Here is a 26,895-nt window from a genome sequence, read left to right as displayed (position 1 = left end):
TGACTTTTGGAGCTCTACCTTCTACCAAATTATCAAACAAAGGAGACCTATGAAGAACATTGATATCGTTATGAGACCCTGCCATCCCAAAGAAAGCATGCCATATCCAAAGGTCGTCCGAAGCAACAACCTCCAAAATGATAGTTGGCTTCTCCACATGACCCTTGTACTGACCTTGTTTCTCATACGGACAGTTCTTCCATGCCCAATGCATACAATCTATTGACCCTAGCATTCCTGGAAAACCTTTTTGCTCACCAATTGCAAGTAATCGTGCGGTGTCTGCCTCATTGGGATATCTGAGATATTCTTCTCCAAATATTTCATCAACTGCTTCAACAAACCTTCGCAAACTCTCTAGTGTTGTACTTTCACCGATGCGAACGTACTCATATGTCGCATCAGCAGGAACCCCATAAGTCATCATACGCATTGCGGCCGTGATTTTTTGGAAGCAAGACAAACCAAGTATATTGGCCGCGTTCCTTTTCTGCACAAAGTAATCATCGTGTGCTTCTACGGTATTCATTATGCGTACAAAAAGCTCCCTAGACATCCTATACCTGAAAAAATAAATAAAAACTCAGTTTAACACAATCATTATTTTTAAAACACATAAAACAATTTCATCCAAAGTGAATTAGCATCAACCTTCGACGAAATGTTAGATGTTCCACCAATGTTAGATGTTCAATCCAGAACTTTGACTCTGAACCTATATAAGCATTCATTGGACCAGGATTAAGTAGAGTCTGATTTATTAATTGTTTAGCTTCATGAGCAATTTATATGTTTGAGAATGCAGATGGTACTTGTTCTCGAGCAAAACTGAAAACAGATGCTATCTCTATTTTTTAGTACAATTTGAAAATAGATGCTACTGCTACACTTAATTTTCTTTGATCCCTAGCCAATATATTTTTGAGTTATGTATAGGGTCAGAGCAGCAGATTACGAGTTAGGAACATACAGTAATTGGACTTCAGCCAGGCACTGCCTGGACATGAAATTAGATTTTTTTTATAGAAAAAAACATTAACTGTTAGTGTTAAGCAAAAGAATTTGTGCTTGCTGCAACCTAGAAATAAACAAAACAACATAAAAGAGAATAAATAGCCGCACTGCAATTAATCCTGTTGTTGGCGTCCTGGTGTTCCATCACCACTTTGCATAGAACCCAAGCAAGTAGCACACACCATGCACATTGGATGGCGGTGTGGCAGCGGTTTTCAACAGAGAGGATGCATTAAGGGAATGCTTATGAGATGTAGATAAACCTTTTTCAATGTAGACCAGCGCCTGAGTGATGGACATTTTAAGCCTGATGCTTATGGAAAAACAAACAGATTCCCACAGGCGGCATCAGAGTTAAAGTTTTTTGATTTTTCTCATTGTGTTGCACAACCACTGTAACATCCAAAACCTGATTTTCAATTAATAGGATTTAACTGGATTTATTTAAAGCATTTTTGTGAGCATTTAATCTAGCAAATAAATAATTTCTGTCGAAATTAAAATTCATCATAAGGTTAGGAACTAACTTGTTTATGCATTCATGCTGGAGCATATTTTATTTTGTGTTGTTTGCCTTTGGTTTGAAGTTATTGCATTCAAAATTCTATTTGGAAAACGTTTTGGAAAAGAAAAGAAAAGAAAGATAAAAAAGAGACAGACACCAGCCCTGATCTCGGCCTGGGCCAGTGGCCGAGGCCCAGCAGTTCCCCCCCTCTCCCCCCTCGCCTCGGCCCAGGGCGTGGCCCAGCCAAACCCCCCAGCTCCCCCTCACCTCGGCCCGAGGCGCGGCCCAGCTTTCCCCCTGCGCGCGCCTCCCCCTTCCCACTCTGTCTAGCAACCGGGCCCGACTTTCTCTAACGCTGACCGCTGGGACCCGCTTGTCAGCGACTCGCCCCGTTTTCCTTCTTCTTCCGAGCGTCACCGAGCCAGACTCGATGGAAACCAACGACGAAATCCTAGTTTCCACGGGATTTTCTCCTTCAACGCGTAACCGAGCCTATGATAATAAGTGACAAGCTCTCTAATAAAGACCAAACACTTCGCTTAATCATTGTCTTAAAGAGATATCGTTCAGCCTTTGGCTACTCACTCCAAGACCTTAAAGGAATTAGTCTAGCTCTTTGCACCCATTGCATCCCCACTGATCCAGATGTTACACCTTCTAGGGAGCCGTAACATAGGCTTAATAATGCGGTGAGAGAGGTAGTGAAGAAGGAAGTTTTGAAACTATTACACGTCGGGATCATCTATCCCGTGCCACACAGTGGTGAGTAAGCCCCATCTAAGTTGCCTAAGGAGGGAGGCATGACTGTTGTTAAGAACGAGAAGAATGAGTTTATCCCCCAAAGAACCGTCAAGGGATGGCGGATGTGCATAGACTATAGAAAAATCAATAAAGCCACAAAGAAGGATCATTTCCCATTTCCTTTCATAGATGAAATGTTAGAACGATTGGCCAACCACTCTTTCTTCTGTTTTCTTGATGGATATTCTAGGTACCATCAAATCCCTATCCATCCAAATGATCAGAGCAAAATCACTTTTACATGTCCATACAGAACCTATGCCTATCGTAGAATGTCTTTTGGACTATGTAATGCTCTAGCTTCTTTTCAAAGATGTATGATGTCTATATTTTCTGATGTGATTGAAGAGATTATGAAAGTTTTCATGGATGAATTTTTTGTATATGGAAAAACTTTTGATGATTGTCTTGAAAACTTAGATAAGGTTTTGCAAAGATGTGAAGAAAAGCACTTAGTTCTTAACTGGGAAAAATGTTATTTTATGGTTAGAGAAGGAATAATGCTAGGACATTTAATATCCGAAAGAGGAATTAAGGCAGACATAGAAAAAATTGAAGTAATTGAACAACTACCTCCACATGTAAATGTGAAAGGAATTAGAATTTTTCTTGGCCATGTTGGTTTTTACCAGAGATTTATAAAGAACTTTTCATATATTTCTAGACCACTCACTCAATTGCTAGCCAAAGATGTTCCTTTTGAATTTGATGACATTAAATGTTATCCACCTTTAGTTAAGTGGATTTTGAAAGATTACTTTGCTATCTTTCTTTTGAATCTCTTTGTTACAAAACTTTATGTTAGTCCACAGTAGCTCACATGCTATTATTATTTTGAGCTAATCACCTAGTATTATTTTTCCAGAATATAGGTAAATAAACTGGTTATCATCATTGGACAATAAAATATCAGTTAGAAAAGCAATAGGTAGAAACAAATGCAATCACACAATTATATGTCTGTCTTCCCTATTGTGACACCACAAAGTTGAAACAGACCTTGAATATTCCATGAAGAGAATGATCATATAAAAAATCAATGCTAAGATCCCAAGCATGGGGAAATAACATGTAGCATGACAAGCCAAGGTGATGGCTTATATCTTGGATATGTAAAGTTCTGTGTCATTCCAATGAGATATTCTTTAGGTACAGAAGGTCAAGACCATACATGCTTATTGCCCTCGGTAGCACAAGAGCATAAGAGGGATCTTTCTATTTTATTCAAAATGTTAGTTCTTCCAATATATTATCCCTTACTTTCAGAAAAAATGCATATACTCCCATAACTCTAGATCAGAAAAATCATTTGCAACTGATTGACATTTTGTGTCAATTACTTGATTACTTAAACCTAAAATCCATATCATGAATATTTCTCTTTGCTAATTTTAGAGGTTAGTAAAACATGTATTTCAATTATTAAAGTAGTCTTAAACCAAGTTTGTTCAGAATGTATGTAGACTTTGAAGGGATACCTAACTTATAGAACTGTCCGTGGACCGTGACTAACCAACCTAGTGAATCACAAACCTGAAATTACGCAAACCTTTTTAAAAGTCTAAAACTATGAAACATATAAATTATCCACATTGGCATTTAACCAAAAACATTTCAGCCCAGGTGATCTGCTCCCTTGCCACATCAATCCATCGAATATGTAAGCCTAATAAATAGTTGTTGTTTAATTTCCTAGACTACACAACAATCATTTGTTCACACATGAATAGATCTGAATGTAAAATGCCTAATACAACATGTTGCAAAGAAACCACGGCATATCCAAGAAATAATTACTGTTTAGTTTTTTAAACTCCACAACAATCATTTGTTGACACATAAATAGATCAGAATATAAAATGCCTAATGCAATGATGTCTAAAAAAGAAAAACTTAGCTCTACAATCATTTGTTTTATTCTTTTTAGTTGTAAGAGATAATTTCCCTGCCAACCAAATAGCCTGCATGAATAGATCAACATATCCAGTGATAAATTAGCTTGGATCCCAGAAAGATTAAAAGAAAAGACAACCTATTGTAGCTTAAAAGATTACTATGAGACCACACTCTCTTTAAATTAAACTTGATATGAAGACAATTTATTGAAGTTCAAGCATCTCTTCCTGTATTCAATCAATCTCTACACTAAGGCTCTGAAAAGATTCATGTGTGCACATCAAATAGTCAGTCAATATGTTCGAAATATTCTCGGAGGCTATCAAAATAAATAAATAATAGTTAAGCTCTTAAAAGGGGTTCTCATTCTATCTGAAAATCAAATATTAATTACCTTGTGTTTCTCATCCCACAGTATCTTTTCAGAGTTGGCCTGGTACTTCTCCAAGATCTTTGTTAGCCTATAGCATACCAAAAGGATATCAAAGATACATGCATGAATATTGATAGGTGAATCAAAATTATCAAGTCATAACGGATCCAGTAAAGGACACGGCTGTGCAGATGTGCAAATAACATAGATCTAGGCACAAATCCAGTAAAGGACATGGTTGTGCACATGTACGATGTACGCATGATAACCTTAGAAAGGGATCAAAGTTAGTAGGCAAAATACATGTACATACATTAATTAGATCAAACCCAAATACAATTAGCCAATTAACTTGAGATAGGGTTTGGGTGCTCGTTTTGGCACAGCAGGAAGGGAAGAGAAGGGATTGGCACACCTGGTGGTGCTCCTCGCAGGACGGGAGGGAGATGGAACTGCGGCAGGAGCAGAAGACCAACGAAGACACAAGCCAGACCGGGGTGAAGGACGTGCGCGGCCTGCCACCTTCCGCCACTGCCCGGTTGGCCTCTAAGATCATGACGGTGTGGCGGGCAGGGTTTGCCGCGTGGTTGAGCCAGATCAGGGAGAGGGCCACATGCACGCCCTGCCAGATTCCATTGCTTTGCCCTGCTAGCCTCCACGATGGCGGTGGTGATGTCGCTGATGAGACTCGGCGTTGTCGCAGGGGCGGTGGGGATCGAGATGGAGGTGTGGATCGTCGTCGCCGTTGTTAGAGGCTTCGTGGGAGGAAGGGAGGCGCTGCAGGGGCCGGGGCGGGGGCGGTGGCGGCGGCATGGGAGCACAGAGGATGGGCGACGTGCGAGGGCGGAGTCCAGCATTTGGGGTGCGATGATTTTTCTTTCCTTTAAATGTCTATATTTTTTTCCTTTCTTGCAAGCGGCGAGCGGGGAGGCGGGTGGAGGAGGATGCGGGGCCACATGTTGGCGCCAAAAATCTCACGGCGAAGTCATTCGCAGGCTACGGTGGAAAAGCCACCCAAAAAATGTTGCACCATTTGGTGGTCTTACTTTTGTTCTTTTTAGTTGTAGGAGATAGTCCATCCGTCTAAAAAAAGAATGTCATTATAACGCACTTCGCGAGGAGTTAATACAACCTGTTTGCCCAATGTACGTAGATTGAAAAACAAAAAGAGCCACGTGTTTGTTTGGATAACAGGGGTGGGGGGGTCTTATGATTGATGCGTCCGACAAGGAGCATGGATTAGTGGCTCTTATGATTGATGCGTCCGACAAGGAGCATGGATCGAATACAGGAAGAGATGCTTGAACTTCAATAAATTGTCTTCATATCAAGTTTAATTTAAAGAGAGTGTGGTCTCATAGTAATCTTTTAAGCTACAATAGGTTGTCTTTTCTTTTAATCTTTCTGGGATCCTTTTGTTCTTTTTAGTTGTAGGAGATAGTCCATCCGTCTAAAAAAAGAATGTCATTATAACGCACTTCGCGAGGAGTTAATACAACCTGTTTGCCCAATGTACGTAGATTGAAAAACAAAAAGAGCCACGTGTTTGTTTGGATAACAGGGGTGGGGGGGTCTTATGATTGATGCGTCCGACAAGGAGCATGGATTAGTGGGTCTGTTTCACACAATAATGTGCAAGATGCAGACACTGACAGGCAAACAACCATGGGCGGCAAGTGGATCCATTATTCCACAGTAGCGGCACTGCAGCAGCTGCAGTTGCCCTGAAGTTGAGTCACCGGCGGTAGGTGACAGGTACGTACCTTCCACTTTTTTATCGGATCATGGCCTCTGTGGATAGATGCTCGATCATATCCTGGCAAATAAAATGGTCAGACAATAGCTTACGTAGAGAGCAGAGCTCCCAGTTCATGACCAGCTCAAGAAGACTAGTTGTTAGTTAGTGTCAGTCATGACATCCCACTCAGCAGCTGTATTGGCAGCAGGACTAGTGTGGCTGCTCAGCGCGGTGCTCGTGGTGCCATGGCTCGCCGCCGGGGAGAGTAGTAGTAGTAGTAGTGTCGCCGACGACTGCCAGAGATCATGCGGCCGCGTGGACATCCCTTTCCCGTTCGGAATGGGACCTGATCACTGCATGCTGACGCGTGACTTCCGAATCACGTGTGAAGACGTCGGGAACGGAGTCCGTAAGGCGCCGTTCTTGGCAAATTTCACCAACGTGGAGGTCCTCAACATCTCTCTGGAGCAAGGACAAGCCCAGGTGCTCAACCCCATCTCTTCTTACTGCTACAACGCTACGGTTCAGCAGTGGGATGAGTGGACGTGGGACTTGAGTAGCACGTCCTACACTTTCTCCAACACGGCCAACAAGTTCACCGTCGTAGGCTGCCGGGCGCTGGCATACATCGGCAACACCAAAGGCAACACTTCTGCGATGTACCAGACCGGGTGCGTGTCCATGTGCTTTCAAGGCAGTATGGACCTTAACGCCTGCTCCGGGATGGGATGCTGCCAGACGGGCATCCCCAAGGGTCTCAAGTATTACCACGTGTGGTTCGACAAGCGCTTGAACACCTCTGGGATCGACGACGGCACGGGGGGCTCAGTTGATCCCTGCAGCTTCGCGGTGCTCATGGACTCGTCCAACAACATATCCTCGCCGGAGTTCAACGACAGCAACAACTCGCCGTCGGAGTTCAACAGCTCCCGTGGTGGAAAGGCGCCGGTGGTCCTTGACTGGTCCATCGGGCACGACGACTGCAAGACGGCAGTCAGAAACAACAACCCTGCAGGATACGCGTGCCGCAGCATCAACAGCTCGTGCTCTGACGCAACCAGCGGACGAGGCTACATCTGTAAGTGCAACCAAGGTTTCGAGGGCAACCCTTACATTTCTGACGGCTGTAAAGGTACGGTGAATTATCTACGTACCAACCCATCCTTTGTTGCATGTGTTTTTTTTAATTAAAAAGGGAACTTAATTTCTGGCCTGCGTTAATTGACTACATACAGCCCTTATAATATACGTACGTGGTTACAATTTACTTCAATCTTTTTTTGATGTACAGTTTACTTCGATCTTTACAAGTAGCTAGGAATACAACAAAGAGTGAAAGGCGCCCGAAAAAAGAAGTGCAACCAAGGTTTCGAGCGTTTTTTCTTTAGCACTCGGTAAAGAAGCTTTTTGCCGAGTGTCCGAGAAAAAACACTCGGCAAACCATTAGACACTCGGCAAAGAGCCGGGTTCCGGTAGTGGGCACCATATATGCATGCAGTTTAATAATTTATATATACGTTATTAGTCAGGTTTTACCAGTTTGCTTTTTTATGCGTGCCACATTTTTGGAGGAATTAAGCAAAGGATGTACTAGCATGCATGGTACATATACGCCGGCCGGTCTCTACTTTAATCCTTTGGGTTACTTGTGAACCTATTCTGCTAGCTGTGCTATGTGATTAATACTATTATCCTTTGTAGTATATATATATTTTTTCAAAAGCATTAGTATATATATAGGGGATGGTTTTGAAGATACGTACGACTATACGTACGTACCTGTTATATGTTTAACTCGATGTTAATTTCATTGTAGATATTAACGAGTGCAAACATCCGGATAAGTATAATTGTTCCGGAGCGTGCACCAATACAATTGGTTCGTACAATTGTCGTCCGAAAGAGGCTTTCCCGCGTGGAGCACTGATCGCCGCTGGTACGAGCATATATATGTATTTATTGCAACATTTTAATATTTTCATTTCTGGTACGGTTGTAGCTTCACATTGCACTCAGTTTGTTTGGTTCTCTCTGTCGGATTGTTGAGGATATCAAATTTGTTTACTAATAATACTTCAAAGATCAAAAGCACATTCAAAGCCTTCCTATTTACTAGACCCCTGTTTTAGAAAACTTGATGTCGTTTTTGGATATAAAATTATTGGCATAAACAAAAAAAAATTATATGTTTTAGCATTAGGAACTAGGCTTAAACTCTGTTTCATCACGGTGATAGCAGAGGATGTCATGCATTGGATGTGTTGCGGCAGCACGGAGGCCGTGGTGGGATGCACAATGACTCGATGAGGGCAGTGAGGAGGCTGTGCGATGGTGAATGACAACACTGCTGCCTGCAGGCACATACATACATAGGAGATGAGGTGGTTTAGAGGCCGCGCGCATACGTGTAGTGGAATGGTGCCCGCTGTGGTGTGCAGAGGGTCTAGCTTGGAGGTCTGTTCTCGCGTGCATTGCATGGTACCATGCATGTAAGGGTGTCAGCGGTCGCGTGCATTCCATGGTACCTTGCTTTTTAAAAAATATTTTTTTTTTTCTATTTTTCTATTCTTTATTTTATGCTTGTGTAAATTTTCGGTTAGTTCGGTCGGAACCGGAACCGAACCGAACTAACCGAAACCGATTTTGCTCGGTTCCAAGATTTGTGAAGAACCGATCGGTTCCTATTTGTAGAGAACCGAATTTGTGTCAAAAACCGAAGAACCGAACCGAACCGAGGAACCGAACGCCCAGGCTGAATTTGAAGTATCTTAAATTGAGTATATAAACATACTCAAACTGGTAAATTAGTATGAACACATACGTAACATGGTTTATTAAAAACGGGAGTGACTACTCCTCGGAGTATAGAAAATGCCATGTTGTGCGCGTCAAATAAGCTTTGGTTGTAAAAAAAAATACCTCTTACATTTTGAATATCCACCCTGAAAATCCTAGGCCTGGGTCTTTGGGTAGTGGTTCCAAGCCCAAGTCGATAAGTTCTTGGATAGAGGTGGATACAGATCCACCGTGCCATCTAAGTTATATTTGTCTGACGTAGAAAGAACACATCACTTATGTTGCGTCTCTGATGTGAAGATATTAGTGACGCATAGAAACATGTCACTGATGTGAAAATAGCAGCGCCACCATGTCATCCAAGTTACATTTGTCAGCAAATGGGCTGAATAAGGTAGCTTGAGTCCTTAAAGGTTTGGAATGTAGGTTATTTTGTTTTGTGGTAGCCAATCATGGTGGTTGTGGAAGGGTCATTTTATTAATATAATATATACTATTTTATAAATTATAAGATAGTTTGGTTTTTCTAGATTCATAGTTTTTGTTGCGTATTTAAATATATATGTCTATATAATAAAAACTATGTATCTATAAAAATGTAAAGCCTCTTATAATTTGGAACATAGGGAGTATGTAGATTTTCTAACATAATACAAACTGTTTTAGTAAGTAGATAAAGTGCTAGTTGCTTTTGGTTGGGACTTAGAAGGATCATCTTCTATTAACCTGTCCCTTTGACAAAGGGAAAAAACATAGAAAAATTATGTGAATTTAAGAGTATAGTACTTTTTTTCCCTCGGACATCTAGATTTCAAATACATACTTTGTTATTACCATCTCTGCAGGAATTTTGCTCGTATTTGTGGTTGCCCTGATTGCGTTTCTTTCCATCGAAGTTTTCCGCAACAAGGAGAAAAAGAAAAGACAAGGGTTCTTTCAGCAGCACGGGGGCCAGATGTTGTTGCAAATAATAGAAAAAGATGCCAACAACATCGCCTTCAAGTTATACGAGAGAAAAGACCTAGTGAAGGCCACACGTCGCTTCCACAAGGACAACGTCGTCGGAGAAGGAACACATGGCACCGTCTACAAGGCCATCCTCGGCACTGCAACCACTGTCGCTGTGAAGCGATGCAAGCAGATCGACAAGAGCAGGACGGATGAGTTCGTGCAGGAGCTCGTCGTGGCCTGCCGCGTCAGCCACCCAAACATCGTCAGGCTCCTCGGCTGCTGCCTCCATTTCGAGGCACCCATGCTCGTGTACGAGTTCGTGCCCAACGGCACCCTCAGGGATCTCCTCCACGGCAGTCCTCGGCGCCGGGTGGTGACGCTGCCGACCCGGCTGAGGATCGCCGCCGAGACCGCGGAGGCCCTGGCGCACCTGCACTCGCCGCCGCGCCCGACGCTCCACGGCGACGTCAAGCCGGACAACATTCTGCTCGGCGACGGATGGGTCGCCAAGGTGTCGGACTTTGGGTGCTCAACTATCAACGACAACGTGCAGGTGGTGCCCAAGGGCACGCTGGCCTACCTTGACCCTGAGTTTCTGCAGGACCGTCAGATAACCGAGAAGACCGACGTCTACAGCTTCGGGATCGTCCTGATTGAGCTCTTGACTGGTAAGAACCCACTGGCCGAAGAATGGAAGAAGCTGACCGTGATGTTTCAGAACAGCATGAGAAATGGCACCCTTGGTGATCTTCTAGACGCTGACATAGTCGAGGAATGGAGCATGGGACTGATCTATGAAGTTGCGAAGCTAGTGAGCCGATGCATCGCTGCTCCGGGTAAGACAAGGCCGGACATGCGACAGGTCGCTAAGGAGCTTCGGGGATTTTCCGATGAAATGCCAGAAAGCTCTGAGGCGCGAGTGGCTCTCGGGTTTGAGGATCGCAGCAGGTATAGCTACACCGCCACTGAGGGCGAAACTACTGGATTTTCTAATCTTAGTGCACTGAGCACAGAACTCGCCAGATGATAGGAAATCAGGTTTTAAATAGCGGGCTATAGTGTGCTTAGCTGCTTGAGAGAGGCCACACTAAGCTATTGCTATTTTTGCTACTATGCCAGTTAAGACCACTGCATTGCACTTTATTAGCGCTCTAAATTGTATAATTCTAGCTTTGAAATAACGCGCTACTTCAATCTTAGCTTTAATAGTGACCGATCTAGTTATTACAATAATTATATTTTGTTTCAATGATTGTTTTTTGGAAACTTGAACAATTGAATTTCAGGAATCTTGTTATAGTATCATATGTTGTAAAGTTTCCTAAGGCTCCGAAACCTTTGAACTATATTTGTGCCCAGCATATTTATGATTGTCATGTTTTGTGAATCAAGTACTTATATTGTTTACGATTTCTTACAAACGCCATGTGTTATAGCTTTGTTATAGTTGAGCTATAGCTTTATAGCTTCAGAAAAAAGATGTTATGTTCTATAGCCAACAATTTTAAACATTGTATGAAATGTAGTGCTTGCTAAATTAAAGCCCACATTAATTGTGTCTTTTCGCGGTGGTCGCGGCCTCTTATCTATGTAGTACTCCCTCCGTAGAGGATTTAGATGTCGTTTTGGACAAGATTTGGGTCAAACATTGGGAATGTAAATTATCATTAACTTTTAAATTGTTGAGTTTGCAAATGTGAAAATTATATGAATAGATTTGTGTTGAAAAGTACTTTCATAAAAGTATATATATACATATATCATTTTCCCTAAATATTTTTATAAAAATAAGAGGTCAAAGTTGTGTTTTGGAGACCGTGTCACTGTCCTACATGACATCTAAATTCTATATATGGAGAGAGTACACTACAGGATTCGGGCAATTTGCCTGGTGCCTAAAACACCAGGCAAAGGCCAAAAAACACCGGGCAACTAATTTGCCTGGTGCAACACCCGGCAAAAAAAGACCAGGCAAAGAAATATTTGCCGGGTGTTTTTTATCGGGCACCAGGCAAATCTTTTGCCTGGTGTTTTTTCCGGCACCAGGCAAAAAAAAGTTACCGTCACGGTGCCTCCGTTAGCCGGTTTTTTTTGCCGGGTGCCAGGGTGGAGGCACCCGGCGAATATATATATTCATTTTTCTGACAGCATCCTTTGCCGGGTGTCTTCTGAGGTTGGCACAGGCAAATAAATTTGAAAAGAAAAAATTTAAAAAGATTTGCCTGGTGTTTTACAGGAAACACCCGGCAAATCTGGGAACCGAACTGGAAAATGTTCCCAGATTTGCCTGGTGTTTTCCTATAAAACACCAGGCAAAGGCTATATATATAATTTTTTTTTTATTTTTGTGTTCACAAACAAATCACATACAATATACATGACACATATTTGACATCACAAACACAATATGGCACATATATCACATCAACCATAATATGTTCATTGAACATCGACATGTCCAAACATAACATGTCCATCAAACGAAACATGTCTCACACAAGCAGAATATGTCCAATATACATGTCCATCAAGCGGCGAAAAGGGAAAGCAAACTAGAGGTTGACGGGAAACTAGTCGTCTGGTGAAGCAATTTGCCTGGCATGGCCTGGCGAAGGCATAGATCGGTCGCCTGCTTGCAGTTGAGGTGGGTTATTCGAACCCACGGTTGACTGAGACTGCATAAAGGAGAAGAGGTTGCATGTGTTAGAGTAGTCATATACTGAAAGCACTTGTCGAAGCCAACTTGGTTCATATGTACTCACAGGACTCGCATGAGGACAGAACAAAGCCCCCCCATTCTGACTCTGGAGGAACGCCATAATTTCGGCCAGCTGCTTGGCATGGTTTGCTACCTCCTCATTGAGCCTCTTGTTCTCGGCCTGCAACATTTGAATCGAATGTATCAGTAATGCAAAGGCAACTAAGTTATGTCAAGATCAATGTACGACGAGTGCCACGGGACTAACCTCGAGTGCCACAATCTTCTGCTGTGAAGGGGACGGCCGTTGGCGTATGGCCGGGCCTCCGCTCGGGGTTTCAGCTCGGATCTGGGAGAGGGAGGGGGTCCAAAAAACGTGGACAATCCGAAGGAGATACGGTCGCAAATATGCAGAGATCCGCATATCTCTGACCGTATCTCTTTCGGACGGGAGACGCCTAACTGGGCTTCGCCGACCACATAAGGATACAGGGATTATACCTAGGGTGCCGATGATGTCCGGGAAGGGGGGCCAGTGGAGAGCCGGTGCACTGGCGAGTCGTCGAGCCCCTCCCACAGGTCCTCCTGCAAAAAAAGGGACAAAAAAGGTTAGTGTCGATCAGAAATTTCAACAGTGCATTAATCTGAATTTTAGGTCAAATCTTATCCAAACATTACCCTTACACAAGCTAAAAGCAGTATAACATGGCAAAACATTTACTAGCAGACCAATGTTGAAATGCTATCTAATGGTGCAAACTCAAAAATTTCTGGAAAACAAACTACTACTGGTGCTGCAGACAACAAACACACAAAACTACAACAAGCCGGATGGGTTGGGGCTTCTGAAATTTATCTCGGCCAACAAACGCACACACCCGACAGCGCCAAAGCAACGGCAAGGCAGGAAGCCGAGCTGCGCGGTCAGTCCTTAAAATCTATTATTCATCTTCACATATCAACAAACTTGGTAGAAAACCATAATCCTATTTTATTTCTTCATGCCTCAACTTTCTAAAAACATATCAACAAATTTGTTCAATTCTTGGCTCACAGTCTCATAGAGTCATAGATCTGGGACAAAATCAAATCTCTAAACCATAAAGCCATAGCCATCTGGGAGCAGATCTGGGACAAAATCAAATCCCTAAACCATAAAGTCATAGCCATCTGGGAGAAAAAAAATCGAACTCACTAATTCCAACCGGAGCTGCTGGACGCGGAACTGGGCGACTGCGCCATGGGCCGTGGCCGCTGCCCGCTGGCGCCTGGCGCCTGGCGGACTGCCGAGGCCCGCCCGACTGCTTGAGTCGAGTGCCGGCCGTCCGCCGTCGGGGGTCGAGCGAGCGGACACGCCTAGAGCACACGCCGTCGAGATCTCCACGCCGTCGGGGGTCTGCTCGAGAAGCTGTGCGCCTGTGCCCTATGCGTGTGCGGGAGTGGAAGGCAGGGCGAGACCACGGCGAGATCTGGGCGAGGCGAGACCGCGGCGGCCGGCGGCTCCTCCTCGCGCAGTCGCGCTCGCAAGTCGCGACCTCGCGCGGTCCTCTCCTAGTCGCGTCGCGAGTGACGGGATGACGGAGCCGGAGGAAGCGATGAACGGAAGCGTCGCGAGTCACGGGATAACGGAGCCAAGTTTGTGTGGGCCAAGTACTAAAAGTTTTTTGCGGTAATAGAAGGCACGAAAAAAAAATTATTTGCCTGGTGCCTTATTCCCTAGCACCAGGCAAACATTTATTTGTCTGGTGTAATTGAAGGCACTAGGCAAATTAGTTTTATATTTTTGTTTGTTTTTGCTCTATTTTTTTTGTGACCTTTATACAGTAATTCAAACCCACTATCAAAATTTGAGACAATTTTGACTTTTTTAAGCATATTTGGTTAAATTTTTTTCTTTCATTGCATTTTTCGGACGACTCCAAATTTGAACTGCAGGTACATGAAATAATGCACTAGGGTCATTCGAAAAATGATATCCATGGTGTTTGGGGTATGTTGAGGCCGTATTCTGGAGCTCGCATGAAATTACCACCATCATGTCGTCTTGACATGAGGAGGTAATAGCGTAGAAAGAGTATTTAAATTATAAAAAATCCGAACGACGTCCGAAAATCACGAAACTTGTCGATGTGTCTTGGTATCCCATGTGGAGACTATGATAAAAATTTGAGAAAGTTTCGAGTAAGTAGGGACGTCGGATGCTTAAAAGCCATCCTCCTCCACATGTGATCACAAAACTTTGACAAGTGGAGATGTCTGGGTTTTAAGCATCGGACGTCGCTACTTGCTCGAAACTTCCTAAAATTTTTATCATAGTCTCCACATAGGATATCAAGACACATCGACAAGTTTCGTGATTTTCGGACGTCGTTTGGATTCTTTATAATTTAAATACTTTTTCTACGCGATTACCTCCTCATGTCACGACGACATGATGGTGGTAATTTCATGCGAGCTTCTGGGTACGGCCTCGACATACCCCAAACACCATGGATATCATTTTTCGAATGACCCTAATGCATTATTTCATGTACCTGCAGTTCAACTTTAGAGTCGTCCGAAAAATGCAACGAAAGAAAAAAATTAACCAAATATGCTTAGAAAAGTCAAAGTTGTCTCAAAATTTTATAGTGAGTTTGAAATACTGTAGAAAGGTCACAAAAAAAACTAGGGCAAAAACAAACAAAAATATAAAATTAAATTGCCTGGTGCCTTCAAAGACACCAGGCAAATAAATGTTTGCCTGGTGCCATGGAACAAGGCACCAGGTAAAGAATAACGGCAAATCGCGCCGTCCACGGGCCCGTCACGGGCAGATTCTTTGCCGGGTGTTTTATTTTACCAGGTGTCGACACCGGGCAAATTTTATATATTTGGCGGGTGTCTTTTTTTGCCGGGTATCGGTGTCCAGAAAACACCAGGCAAATCATATTTTGCCGGGTGTTTTTGTTTGCCGGGTTCTTCTGGGTAGGGCACTAGGCAAATAAATTATTTACCGGGTGTCCGATAAAAAGCACCAGGCAAATCATTTTGCACCGGGCAAATCTCGCGTTTCCTGTAGTGAGTATTTTCTATGTTTAGTTATTTATTACAGTTCATGGAATGCTTGGTGCACCGTCCTCCGTCCATCTAATAAAAATGTGGCCTGGGGCAGTTATGGATGACGACTTCCCGTCAATCAGAGCTTCATTGTACAGTTGGTAGAATATACGAGTGATCACTTACATACGTGGATTAAATATTAAAGTCAGTCATATAACCACTCATTTCGTTGGGATATATACTCTAGATACCGTGTATAGTAGAAACTATGTACCAAAAACATTAAAACAACTTATAAGTTTGAACGAAGCCATATATAACCCCGGCCGCCCCCGCACACAGACCAAAATCGAGATAACTCAGTAACACACTAACACTACACAAAGCCAAAACCGTCCAGTTCGCTGCTGACCTGTCCTGAGTGACACATACGCATAGTAATAACAGTTTAGTTCTTGTTTCTTCTCCAATTCTATGAGTATATATTTTAGAAGAAAATTAGTCGACAGAAATATGCATCAAAGGCCGAACAAAGTAAAATGTGTCAAGTATTTTTCACAGGACACAGAAGAGAGTAAATATATATATATATATGAAGAGAAAACTATAGCTTTGACTGCAGGACGGCAGGAACGCAGCGACGAAACATCTGCCGCGGATTCAGGGGGGTCATCCATAACCAGCTTATCAACTCCGACGGCCGGCGGAACCTCCGGTTTAACAACTGCTCGATCGCCGGTCCGGCAACTTTGTCGCTTTGCAACCCCTTGCACTCGAAAACAGATCGAGATGGACATCTCGTGATCTATATATACATATACACAATTCTACATCCAGAGCGGCAGATCGAGCCACTGAAAGTGGGTGTGTTTGTGTTCGTCCCGTGAGAGAGAGAAACTAAGGTTCAGTGCAGCAGTTTTATTAGCTTCCATGGCTCATGGCGTGAACGCTGCGTTCCTGCTCCTGGCCTCGTCGTCGCCATTGCTCGTGTTGCAGCTGCTGCTGGTGTCCACGTCGTGCGCCCTGCTGTTGCGCTCGGCTCGCGGCGAGGACCTACTGACCAATGGCTTCACCGCCGTGGAGCTGGCGGAGGCGCAGTTCAAGGTGCAGAAGCCCTACGACGTGCCGCTGACCGAGCGCTACGAGTTCGTCGACGGCGTGCGGCGGATGTGGGTCTACGCCACCGACCACCCCATCACCACCGCCCACCCCGGCGGCCCCCGCACAGAGACCAAGATCGAGGTAACAGTAACGCTAGACCAGCGGCCAAGATCTGAATCTGACATACGCAATACTACTAATAACAGTTTCCTTCTCGATTCTTCTTCTTCTCCGATCACGGCGATCGATCGCCGTCGGTGGCACAGCTGATCTACAGCTCCGGGGTGTGGCAGTTCGAGGGGTACGGGTACATCCCGTACGGCACGTCGGGCGCGTCGGTGATGCAGATCTTCGGCGCGGCGGAGCACGCGACGACGCTGATGCTGCACGTCTACGACGGCAACCTCACCTACTACCACGACGACACGAGGGTGGTCGACGCCGGCGTCTACGACAGGTGGTTCAGGCTCAACGTGGTCCACGACGTCGCGGCGTCCAATGTGACGGTGTTCGTGGACGGCGAGCACCGGCTGACGGTGCCCGGCCGCGGCGGGGACTCGCACTACTTCAAGTTCGGCGTGTATGGGCAGACCAAGAACGGCATGTCGCACCTCATGGAGTCGTGGTGGAGGGACGTCAAGGTCTTCACCAAGTGTTGAGCTTGCTACTATAGGTTGCTTCGATCCGGACCGCCACACACACACACCCTAGCTATAGTAGCAGCAGCGCTATGTTGTCTTTCGTACTGTAAATAATAAGGTGGTCGCACTCACAAATGTCACACTACACCACCACAAAAGATATGGAAATTAACGTCCGTATTCATGTTTTCTTTTTGGCAATAAGGTCATAGCCTGTTTTTCACTAAGAGGACATAAAAGTTGCACTGACACAAGTTCTGGGCCTTGTTTGCTTTCTGGAGATCTTTTCTTCCTTTTGGACAAGCATGGATCTGCTCATAAGTGCACGAAGAAGTTTCTATGACTCATACATGTTCTTTGGCACAAACATGACCCTCCGGAAGCAGGGTGCTAATAATTGTCAACATGTCATCGAACATGTCTCGACTCATGCTATACTGCGACTTCAACCCCATTAGGCGTCCAATGACATCCAGTTGTGAAACCATTGTCCTCTCGTGAAGGGGCTTCTGTGCCGAAGACATCATGTCGTAGAACGCCTTTGCGGTTTCCTCTGGCTCCTCCTCCATTCCTTCACCAAATTGTGCCTCATGAAAGTCTTCCATCATGTTTGCTACCCCGACATTTCCATCATACTTCTTGAAAAGTCGTCTCACCACCTCCTCTCTTAGCCGATCGGCTTCGAGAGCACGTTGATCAAAACTTCATGTCAGTTTTTGGATTTGGCCTAAACAAACACTCAAGAACAAGAATAAGATTTTATGAATCATTAAAATCTATTATTTGATGCATCCGCAGTTCAAGTTTGCCTCTCACGGGAAAAATCAAGAAAATGAAATAAAGTCAAAAAAAATATAAAAAAAAGTTATGAAGAAGTGTCAAATTTGAACATGTTGACCATGATAATATGTGAATGCTGCAAAAAAAAATTGGTGGCCAAAATCAAAAAATAAATTCTTTGTTGAGTTCCAGACTTTGGCACTCGGCAAAGAAGACGGAGGGCACTCGGCAAAGGTGATGGCCATGGATGCCGTTAGGCCCAGCCTTCTATGCCGAGTGCTGCTCTTTGCCGATTATTTGGCCCTTGACGAAGAGGCCGGTTTGCCGAGTGCTTTTCTTTGTCGAGTGCCAGACACTCGGCAAAGACGGCTTTGCCATGTGCAATTCTTTTGCCGAGTGCCACTTGGTCAGGTACTCTGCAAAGAGATCCTTTGCCGAGTGCCTAATTTTTAGCACTTGGCAAATCTACAGGCACTCGGCAATGGTGTTGTTTCTTGTAGTGCGAAGCCAACGTGTCAACACACGGCGACCCACAACTATGCACAAGTGAAGACAATATCTAGGGGCTTTGTCCTCTGAGGAAGTAGGGTAAAGTTATTTTTGCCTTTGAGGGCATATGCTTCTACTTCCTCTATTATTGAATTCGTATTGAGAAGTGTGCAAACATATATCTCTATGCGAATCTATATTGAGATGTGTATTTGTGCACTTCTCAATGTAAATCGAGTGGTAGAGAAAGTAAGAGCAAGAAACTCCGTTCGAGGAAGTAGCAACAACACGCGCACACGAGATGGAGGCTCCGGATAACTAGGAGCAAGGCGATGAGCTGCACAAGTATCGGGTCATATTCGCTATGTCCCGACCAGCAGCATGTCCCGCGTCAACATCAAGGGATCTCAATGAAAATGTTTTGATGCTGAAGTCTAAGATAAAAAATGGCCGGTGATAATGATCAAGGCCGTGTTTAGTTCTTTTTGAAAAAAAAATTTGAGATACTGTAGCACTTTTATTTGTTTGTGGTAATTGTTGTCCAACCATAGAATAACTAGAATCAAAAAATTCGTCTCGTAAATTCCGACCAAACTGTATAATTAGTTTTTATTTTCATCTATATTTAATACGTTATGCATGTGTCTAAAGATTCGATGTGACGAGAAATCTTGAAATTTTTTGGGTTTTGGAATAGAAGTAAACAAGGCCCAAAACGATTGATATGTATTATTACTTATTTGCTAATAGTGTTTCATTGGCTGATGGCTTTAGACCGAATCTCAACGCGTGAGTGTTGCCTGGCCGGATGACCAGTAGTATAAAGTACTTCTTTCGATCCATCGAAATTATTATTTAACTTTGACAAGTTTATAGTAGGAAAAAAATCAACATCTTTAGAAACCAAATTAGCTTTTACCGAATTGCCAATGAAATATGATAGTAGCAATAGAAAGTTAGTGAACTTTATGCAGGCTTCACAGCTGACTACTCTCTCTCTCTCTATCTCTCTCTCTCTCTCTCTATCTCTCTCTTCTTCTGTTGGTCTCAACTCTCCTCCCGTTGTGATAGGGAGAAGCTCAGCCCAAGCCCATTGAAAGTTAGGTCCGATCTGAAAGCGTAATATAGCTAGTTCTTCCAGGCCTGTAACAGATGGGCCGTAGGATCATACAGTACCTCGCAACATGGGCCTTCAATGGGCTATTTGCCGACTTGCATTACAGTTACAGCTGCTGCCTGCCGCTCCTCCTGCTTTCACATGGCGTTGGTGTTATGAAAAGTCAAAAATGCTATACAGAAAAATAAGCACGAATTCGAATTCAACAACTGTGCACGAAAAATCATCTAATTCTGTATAAGTTTAGACGAACTAGAGGAAAAAAAAACTACACATCTATTAAATTTGAAGAAATTTCATGAGTATATTCTAGAAGAAAATTAGTATAGTAGTAGCCAAAGATATGCATCAAAAGACTGAATGAACAAAGTAAAATGTGTTAAGTGTTTTTCACAGGAGAGAGTAATACATATATGAACAGGTACATGTATCGATTAATTAATCGACGATTACACAACTATCTGCCGTGATTGAGCAAGAGCAATGCAGAACAGCAACTCGATCGAAATTAATAGAAAACAGAAAAGAAAAAAAAAAGATAATGTAACATTTGGCTTATAAAAACCAAATTAGTGACCAAAGGCACGGGGGGCCCGGATCCTTCGTTAATTATTATTACGTCCTTCTCCTGGGCATGGACACGGCGTTGCCGTCGAAGAGCTCCTCGATGATGGCCTCCAGGTCCTCGCCGCTGAGCTTGACGTACTTCTCCGTCTGCCTCCCGGCGGTGAAGTGCTGCGAGAACCGTCCAAGGAAGGACCGGTACGCCGGCACGATGACGGCGGCGATGGAGACGCGGAGCTCCGACTGCAGCTGCTCGTCGCTCACCACCCAGCTCCCCTGCGTCCGCTGGATCTCGTCCATGGCGGCGTTGAACTGCTTGAACCTGTCCTTGAGCACCTGCTTCTGCACGTGTCCCTTCACGGTGATCACGCCGTCGTCGCGCAGCAGGTTCAGCACGCGGCTCCACGTCTCCCGCTGGTAGTTCTTGTGGTACTGCCGCAGGTCCGTCGACCGCTTCCGCGACCACGCCTCGCCCACCACCGCGTTGATCTCCGGCGATCCCCGGATCTTCTGCAGCATGTACCTCCCGTTGTTCATCAGGAAGATGCTGCTCAGCGACGGGTCCTTGTACAGCCGCGACTTGCCTTCCAGGTTGGTGTGCAGCAGCTCCATCACCTCCATCAGCTGCGCCGCGAACGGGTCCCCGCCGCCGCCTTCGTGCTGCGCGTCGTCGTCGTCGGGGCGACGGTACTCCTGGAACACCTGCTCCATCGTCTTCTTGTACTCGCACGCGTACTTGAGGTAGTTCATCAGGTACCGTGTCAGCGGGTGCACCGCGCCGCCGGGCACCGGCTGCTTCCCGGCGTCCGCGCGGATGGAGCACTCCAGGTCGCAGAAGATGGCCGCCGCCGACTCGCCCAGCCGGGTGCACACCGAGGCCAGCTCGTGCTTGATCTCAGCCAGGGCAGTGGACGCGCTGCCGCTGCCGCCGTCTTCGTCAGCTGCTGGGGCCCCGGCTCCCTCGCCCTCGCCGTCGGGCGGCGGGACGAGGAACTTGTCCACCATGGGGACGGCGTCGCGGACGGCCTCGTACATGTCGAGCACCTTGAAGAGCTTCTCCGCGGCGCGCTTCGTGAGCACCACGGCCTCGGTGAAGTTGAGCAAGTGCAGCATGGCGCAGTGCGCGAGGTCGGCGAAGATGTCGCGGCCGAGGGACCTCTGCCCGGCGACGGCGAAGACGCGGGCGCACAGGTCGCGCTCGCCGGGGAGGTCCACCTCGACGGTGTGCCGGAACGCCTTGATCCACGTCGCGATCTCCGACTCCAGCGCCTCCCAGGGCATCTTCACCACGTCGTCGATGCTGGCCTTGTCGTACCCGAGGCTCTGCAGCGACGCGTCCAGCGTGTTCCGCCGCGCCACCAGGAACACCTGCGTGCACTCCGTCTCGTACCCGGCGGCGAACATGGCCTCCGCCATGGCGCGGAGACGGCCCACCGTCTCGGGAGGGAACGGCGGCGACGCGTCGCAGAAGGCGGTCGGGACGACGCACCGGTCCAGCTCGGCGCCCTGCCCGAACGACGGCGGCCGCTTCATGGACCGGCCCGTGGCGCTGCCGGTGTCGCCGGCCGGAGGGGCCACCTTGGCGACGCGGGGGTCCTCCAGCGTCCCGTGGAACTCGTCCTCCACGAACGTCATGGCGCGGTGGAGCACGCCGGTGACGCGGTGCACCCCGATGCTGTACGTGGCGGCACCCTGGTCCGCGGTGAGCGCGGACGCGAGCGCGGCCAGGCGCTTGATCGCGGCGAGGAGCGGCGGCGCGTCGCCGGCCTCGTTGGGCGCCCACTTGTTGTCGGTCCCCTCGGACTGCGCGATCTCCTGCTCGACGGCGCTGGCGAACCTGTCCAGCGTCACCTCCGACACGGCCGGCGGCGGCGCGTCGCCGTCCCTGGGGGCGGCAAGGAACGCGTCGATCTCGGCCGACAGCGCGGCGAGGTCCGGCTCCGCGGCCTCGTCGGGGCCGGCGTCGGAGGCGGCTGCTTTCTCCTTGTGCGCCTCCTTGATGTGCTCGGTGAGCTTGATGGGGCCGAGGGAGAGGTTGCGGGCGAGCTTCTCCTCGCGGGAGGTGGCGGCCGAGAAGCTGCTGGACTTGAGCGGCGCGACGGGGATCCTGTCCATCTCTTGCCGCGGCGGCCAAGGTCGGCGCAAGGAAGAAGAACCAAGAAGAAGGTCAATGCCTCAATAATGGCTGGACGACGGCAACGTCTGGTTTGTGATGAGGCATGCAAGGGGGGAGAGAGGGAATGGAGGAGGAGGTGTAGGAGAGAGAGGAGACGTCGCCGGAGGTTGAGGAGGGAGACATGATGATTTGAAAAGAAGTCATTCTCTCTCTCTCTCTCCTCCACTTCGCAACGCGGAGTTTGCTAAAGAAAGCAATGGTGCTGGCAACCTCGCGGCGACGTGAGTCCCTCGCCGAAGCATGTCGTCTGCACGAAGAAGCAGCTCCTCCCCGAGAAAGTGGAAGAGATAAGAATAATATTGCAATTTATTAATTTCCAAACTGGTGATTTCCGTTTTTTTTTACATTATTTTAACTTTTGTGAAACGCAGAATTTGACATCTGAATCGGGGACCCCCAACCGAAGTCCCAGATCGATCAAGGAACTCATTTTATGTTTCTAATAACGTTAGGCTCATGTTTGGAAAATCACAAACGTAGCTCTGTCCAATTTTTCCTAAGGTAAAATCTGTATTTGGTATTTTTTATACACAATTACAAACATGAATTCAAACTTCTTTTGGCAATTGAACTTTGAACCTAAACTTTTTATACGAATATGTTATTTACACTAGTACAGAAATTATATTCACAACTAGAATTTTAGATTTCTCCTAGTGAGGTGGTCTTCTTCTAGTGTTCGCATTCAAAATTTAGTATAAATTTTTCCTACTGAATGCCTCGTAGTGAGATTCTCATGTGCTATGACTAGTGGTAGTGTTTTGTTCCTACTTAAAAACACTAAGAGAAGTCCATCATTTTGGTAGTGATTGAAGGCGGGCCTTTTCGGTTAACAGAGACGAGCAAAGCAACTGCCTCTGTCAAAAGGTCTCTGTTAATGCAGATTTAGAGAGCGCGGTTATTTTGCCTGCCTCAGCTAACCTATTAACGGAGGGGGACGCCTTAAGGCAACCACCTCGGTTAAATGATTGATTAACCGAGACATACAACTAAAAATGATCGACCGCCTTGGTTAATAAAAAGCCACCGTCTCTTTTTGTGTACTAGTGTTACTTGTCAACAACATTCTTGAAGGAAATGTGTCGAGATACAAGTTGATCCTAAATCTCCTGTGAGCATGGAACTCTTGAACTCAAGCAAAGGTTTAGGATTTTGGAGGAATTTGTGACCATATAATAACATACTCATTGTTGGCAATAAAATCTAGAAAACTTTCATAGAACATCAGCTAGACGATCCCTAATGAACTCAAGATTACAATCTTTTGACCACTAGAAAAGTGTTGAAGAAACCAGATCTTGTTGTACAACAGACCAAAAAAATAGCTCACATAAAAAATCAACCAACCACTTCTCTAACAAACACCAACCCCTAAGATCCGAAGAGAGCCAACGTATCTGACACAATATACTCACACTGGCCTTTCGCGGGTACTAGATAGATCAGATATTGTCAAGCTAAGGAGAGGCTAGAGAGACAATGATTCAATGTGACATTGCCACCATCACCTCATTGATGTCGCATGGAAACTAAACCCTAGATAAAACAAAAACAACCATAAAAATCAATTAAGAGGTGGGTTCCTGCTCTTCTGGCACGGGCGAAGTTGTCGTGGGAAGATAGGAGGATCGGGGAAGTATCAAAGACCAACCTTTAGCATTGGCGGTAGTTGTTGATCTATGTAGGGATGAAAACGAATCGGGTCCAGATAATGCCTCTCTCACATATTCTAATCCGCTTTCGTTGTCGCATTTGGATCGGAATGGATATATTTAGATGTGAATATGAATGTGGATTTTTTCGGATGTTGAAACTGGTATAGATATGGAGGAGAATCGGATCCGGTACATCTTTAAATAGTCAAGTAATATGTGCATATGTAGAGAATTATATGCTTGTAAGGAGTTATTTTTGTAAACAGCCAATAACAATGTAATGGAGAACTATTCTGCATTGCATTCCAAGTTGTGGCTATTGCATCGACCACTATTAGCTTAATGATAAGCTATTAGCCAATATGTAATAACAATCAGCAAAATCTCAAGTAAGAAACTTTTTTTAAAAAAATCTTGAATTTCTCTAGGTTTTAATGTAGGAAGAGAAATTATTGGATATCCTATTAAACATCAAATAAGTCGCAAATTTACGGATAATCCATACCCACTCGATTTTGTCGGATCCATATCATACCCCGCATCCACGTACAATCAGATTCGGATTATCCGTATATCCACATAGATATTAAAAGTTATTCTCCATATTCTTAAAATTTAAATTCACATCGAATCGGAGCAGAGAATTATCCGCATCTCGTGCTTTCACCCCAAGACTGGTGCCATATTCTTAGTATGTTAACGTCACAAGGGAATCATCCGAAGGCAAGCAAAATGACTTGTATGGTTTGGGTTTCTCTTCCATTCTTATTAGCTAAATCAGGTAGATATGAAGTAGTATTTTTTTTCTCTCACGATAATATAACATCAGCCAAATTAAAAACCAGCCAAACTTGATCTATTGGATTGGGATTTTCTTTGCTCAATAGAGGAATAGTTAGTCCCATATTTATATTTTCAATTTAAATTGACAACTTCAAATTCTACAACTTACTTATCTTAACGTCAATGCAAAAAAAAAAAACTAAACATTGCTGTCCTATAGTTATTTATTATTGGTAGTACTTTTATGTTGCTCAGTTTGGCAGTGTGGTGAAGGCAATAGGAAAAACTGCGACGCAATGCGTTTTAATCTTGAGTAGATTTATGGAAATTGCAGCCTATAATATATACGCATCGTGAATCTATTGTTGGAAATTTTGCCGTATATTCGGTTCGTGTCGGACTCTCCCTTCGACGACTCGCAGGCGCCGCGCGTGGACGCATTTGATCTCAAAAGCACAACGACACGAAGCAACTTTTCCCGATATCCTAACGGCCGCCGCCGACGTCGATCGATCAATCTGCGCCCTGCCGCACCCTCCCGATCCCAGTCCTAGCTAGCTCCGACGACCACCAGCCCATGTCCCGAACCTCGGCGGCGCATCAGCAGCAGCAGCATCAGTGGCGGCGGCGGCGGCGGCAGCATGGCCAAGTGTTCGTCCGGCAGGTTACCGCGGCAAACCTCGTCCACGAGCTGTCCACGATCCGCGGCCTCCTGGAGAGGTACCCGTACGTGACCGTGCACGCGGAGCACCACGGCGCCGGCGGCGACGAGGAGGGCAACAACCTGCCGCCCGGCGTGCGCATCGACGACCTCCCGGCCGCGTCGCGGTACGCGCTGGCGAAAGTCGACGTCGACTCCTCGGTCCCCTACTCCCAGCTCGGCATCACGCTGTGCGACGCCAACGGGAAGCTCCCCGTGCTGCCCGCCGGCACCGCCGCCGCCACCGGGCAGTCCGTGTGGCAGGTCGGGCTCCACGACCGCGACTCCGTCTCCGTCTCCGGCTCCGGCTCCGGCTCCGGCGGCGCGAGCAGCCTGAGCATGAGGGTGTTCGCGCACGCGCTGTTCGCCACGCGCGTGGTGTCGTCCGCCGAGACCGCCGCCGACGCCGGCGTCACGTGGGTCGCGTACGGCGGGCTCTACCACCTCGGGTTCCTGCTCAAGGTGCTCACCGGCGGCGCGCGGCTGCCGGACACCAAGGAGGAGCTCCTGGCGTCGCTGAGAGCGTACCTCGGCGACAGGGTGGTGGACGCGAGGTACGTGGCGGCGCGGCTGGGCCTGGAGGGCGCTCTCACGCGCGTGGCGTCGCTGCTCGGTGCGCCGGCGGCGACGGAGCCGTGGCAGGCCGGCGAGCGGAGCCTTGTCGCGTGCCAGGTGTTCATGCGCCTCAAAGGCCTCTTCTTTGCATGGGACGACACCATAGACGTGCATGCTGGCTGTATCCATGGCTTGCAATCAACGACGTCGTCGAGCTGATTTGTGTTGTACAGTGTGTATTCTTTTACGACAAGATCATGTTGTACAATAGGATTTGACCATAGACTTTGTATCTAACTATATATATACATGACACTATTTTTATAAAAAAGAAAAATAGCACCAAGCTAGGATGTGCAACTGATTTTGTCAAATATTGTTTTGGGTCCATATGGCCATATGCCACGTGGGAGTCAATATACATCGGTAAATAAGCTCGTGTGTGCTGCTATGGGTGTGTGATTAATTTTTATAATTCAATTTTTTTTAGACAACTGCTATCTGTCAACCGGTTATTTTA

At 45.9% G+C, this 26,895-nt stretch overlaps 4 protein-coding genes and 1 long non-coding RNA gene across 8 annotated transcripts; 3 read left to right on the top strand and 2 right to left on the bottom strand.

Annotated features, from left to right (window-relative positions):
• On the top strand, nucleotides 6,377-11,437 carry LOC8073609 (wall-associated receptor kinase 2). Of its 4 annotated transcripts, none has more exons than XM_021460957.1 (3): nucleotides 6,377-7,405; nucleotides 8,144-8,263; nucleotides 10,020-11,437. In XM_021460957.1, the coding sequence occupies exons 1-3, from the start codon at nucleotides 6,502-6,504 to the stop codon at nucleotides 11,099-11,101; spliced, it is 2,106 nt and encodes a 701-aa protein (XP_021316632.1). In that variant the 5' UTR covers nucleotides 6,377-6,501; the 3' UTR covers nucleotides 11,102-11,437. The 4 variants fall into 4 exon arrangements, with proteins under 4 accessions (XP_021316632.1, XP_021316631.1, XP_021316630.1 ...); XM_021460956.1 differs by having other exon boundaries at nucleotides 6,378-7,405; nucleotides 9,969-11,437; XM_021460955.1 differs by having other exon boundaries at nucleotides 6,378-7,459.
• LOC110435834 lies at nucleotides 12,494-13,136 on the bottom strand. The gene is made up of 3 exons (XR_002453687.1): nucleotides 13,041-13,136; nucleotides 12,837-12,953; nucleotides 12,494-12,749 (listed from the first exon to the last, which is right to left on the bottom strand). It is a non-coding gene; the product is annotated as an uncharacterized LOC110435834 (long non-coding RNA).
• On the top strand, nucleotides 16,745-17,574 carry LOC8070678 (citrate-binding protein). The gene is made up of 2 exons (XM_021461918.1): nucleotides 16,745-17,056; nucleotides 17,182-17,574. Exons 1-2 carry the CDS (start codon nucleotides 16,745-16,747, stop codon nucleotides 17,572-17,574), a joined length of 705 nt encoding a protein of 234 aa, XP_021317593.1.
• LOC8073608 (exocyst complex component EXO70B1) lies at nucleotides 20,304-23,091 on the bottom strand. Its single transcript, XM_002449004.2, has one exon. It carries the CDS (start codon nucleotides 22,619-22,621, stop codon nucleotides 20,558-20,560), a length of 2,064 nt encoding a protein of 687 aa, XP_002449049.1. The 5' UTR covers nucleotides 22,622-23,091; the 3' UTR covers nucleotides 20,304-20,557.
• On the top strand, nucleotides 25,698-26,594 carry LOC8070677 (probable CCR4-associated factor 1 homolog 11). Its single transcript, XM_021461917.1, has one exon. It carries the CDS (start codon nucleotides 25,698-25,700, stop codon nucleotides 26,592-26,594), a length of 897 nt encoding a protein of 298 aa, XP_021317592.1.

Source organism: Sorghum bicolor, chromosome 5 (genome assembly GCF_000003195.3).
Source record: "Sorghum bicolor cultivar BTx623 chromosome 5, Sorghum_bicolor_NCBIv3, whole genome shotgun sequence".
Classification (NCBI taxonomy): domain Eukaryota; kingdom Viridiplantae; phylum Streptophyta; class Magnoliopsida; order Poales; family Poaceae; genus Sorghum; species Sorghum bicolor.
This window is presented reverse-complemented; position numbering and strand designations above follow the sequence as displayed.

Excerpts from the sequence above, each read along its gene's own strand:
- LOC8070677 (XM_021461917.1), top strand. The coding sequence starts at position 25,698 with ATGTCCCGAACCTCGGCGGCGCATCAGCAGCAGCAGCATCAGTGGCGG.
- LOC8073609 (XM_002450299.2), top strand. The coding sequence starts at position 6,502 with ATGACATCCCACTCAGCAGCTGTATTGGCAGCAGGACTAGTGTGGCTG. Across the intron at positions 7,460-8,143 it reads CATTTCTGACGGCTGTAAAG|ATATTAACGAGTGCAAACAT; the intron begins GTACGGTGAATT and ends ATTTCATTGTAG. Across the intron at positions 8,264-9,968 it reads TGGAGCACTGATCGCCGCTG|GAATTTTGCTCGTATTTGTG; the intron begins GTACGAGCATAT and ends CCATCTCTGCAG.
- LOC8073608 (XM_002449004.2), bottom strand. The coding sequence starts at position 22,621 with ATGGACAGGATCCCCGTCGCGCCGCTCAAGTCCAGCAGCTTCTCGGCC.
- LOC8070678 (XM_021461918.1), top strand. The coding sequence starts at position 16,745 with ATGGCTCATGGCGTGAACGCTGCGTTCCTGCTCCTGGCCTCGTCGTCG. Across the intron at positions 17,057-17,181 it reads GCACAGAGACCAAGATCGAG|CTGATCTACAGCTCCGGGGT; the intron begins GTAACAGTAACG and ends TCGGTGGCACAG.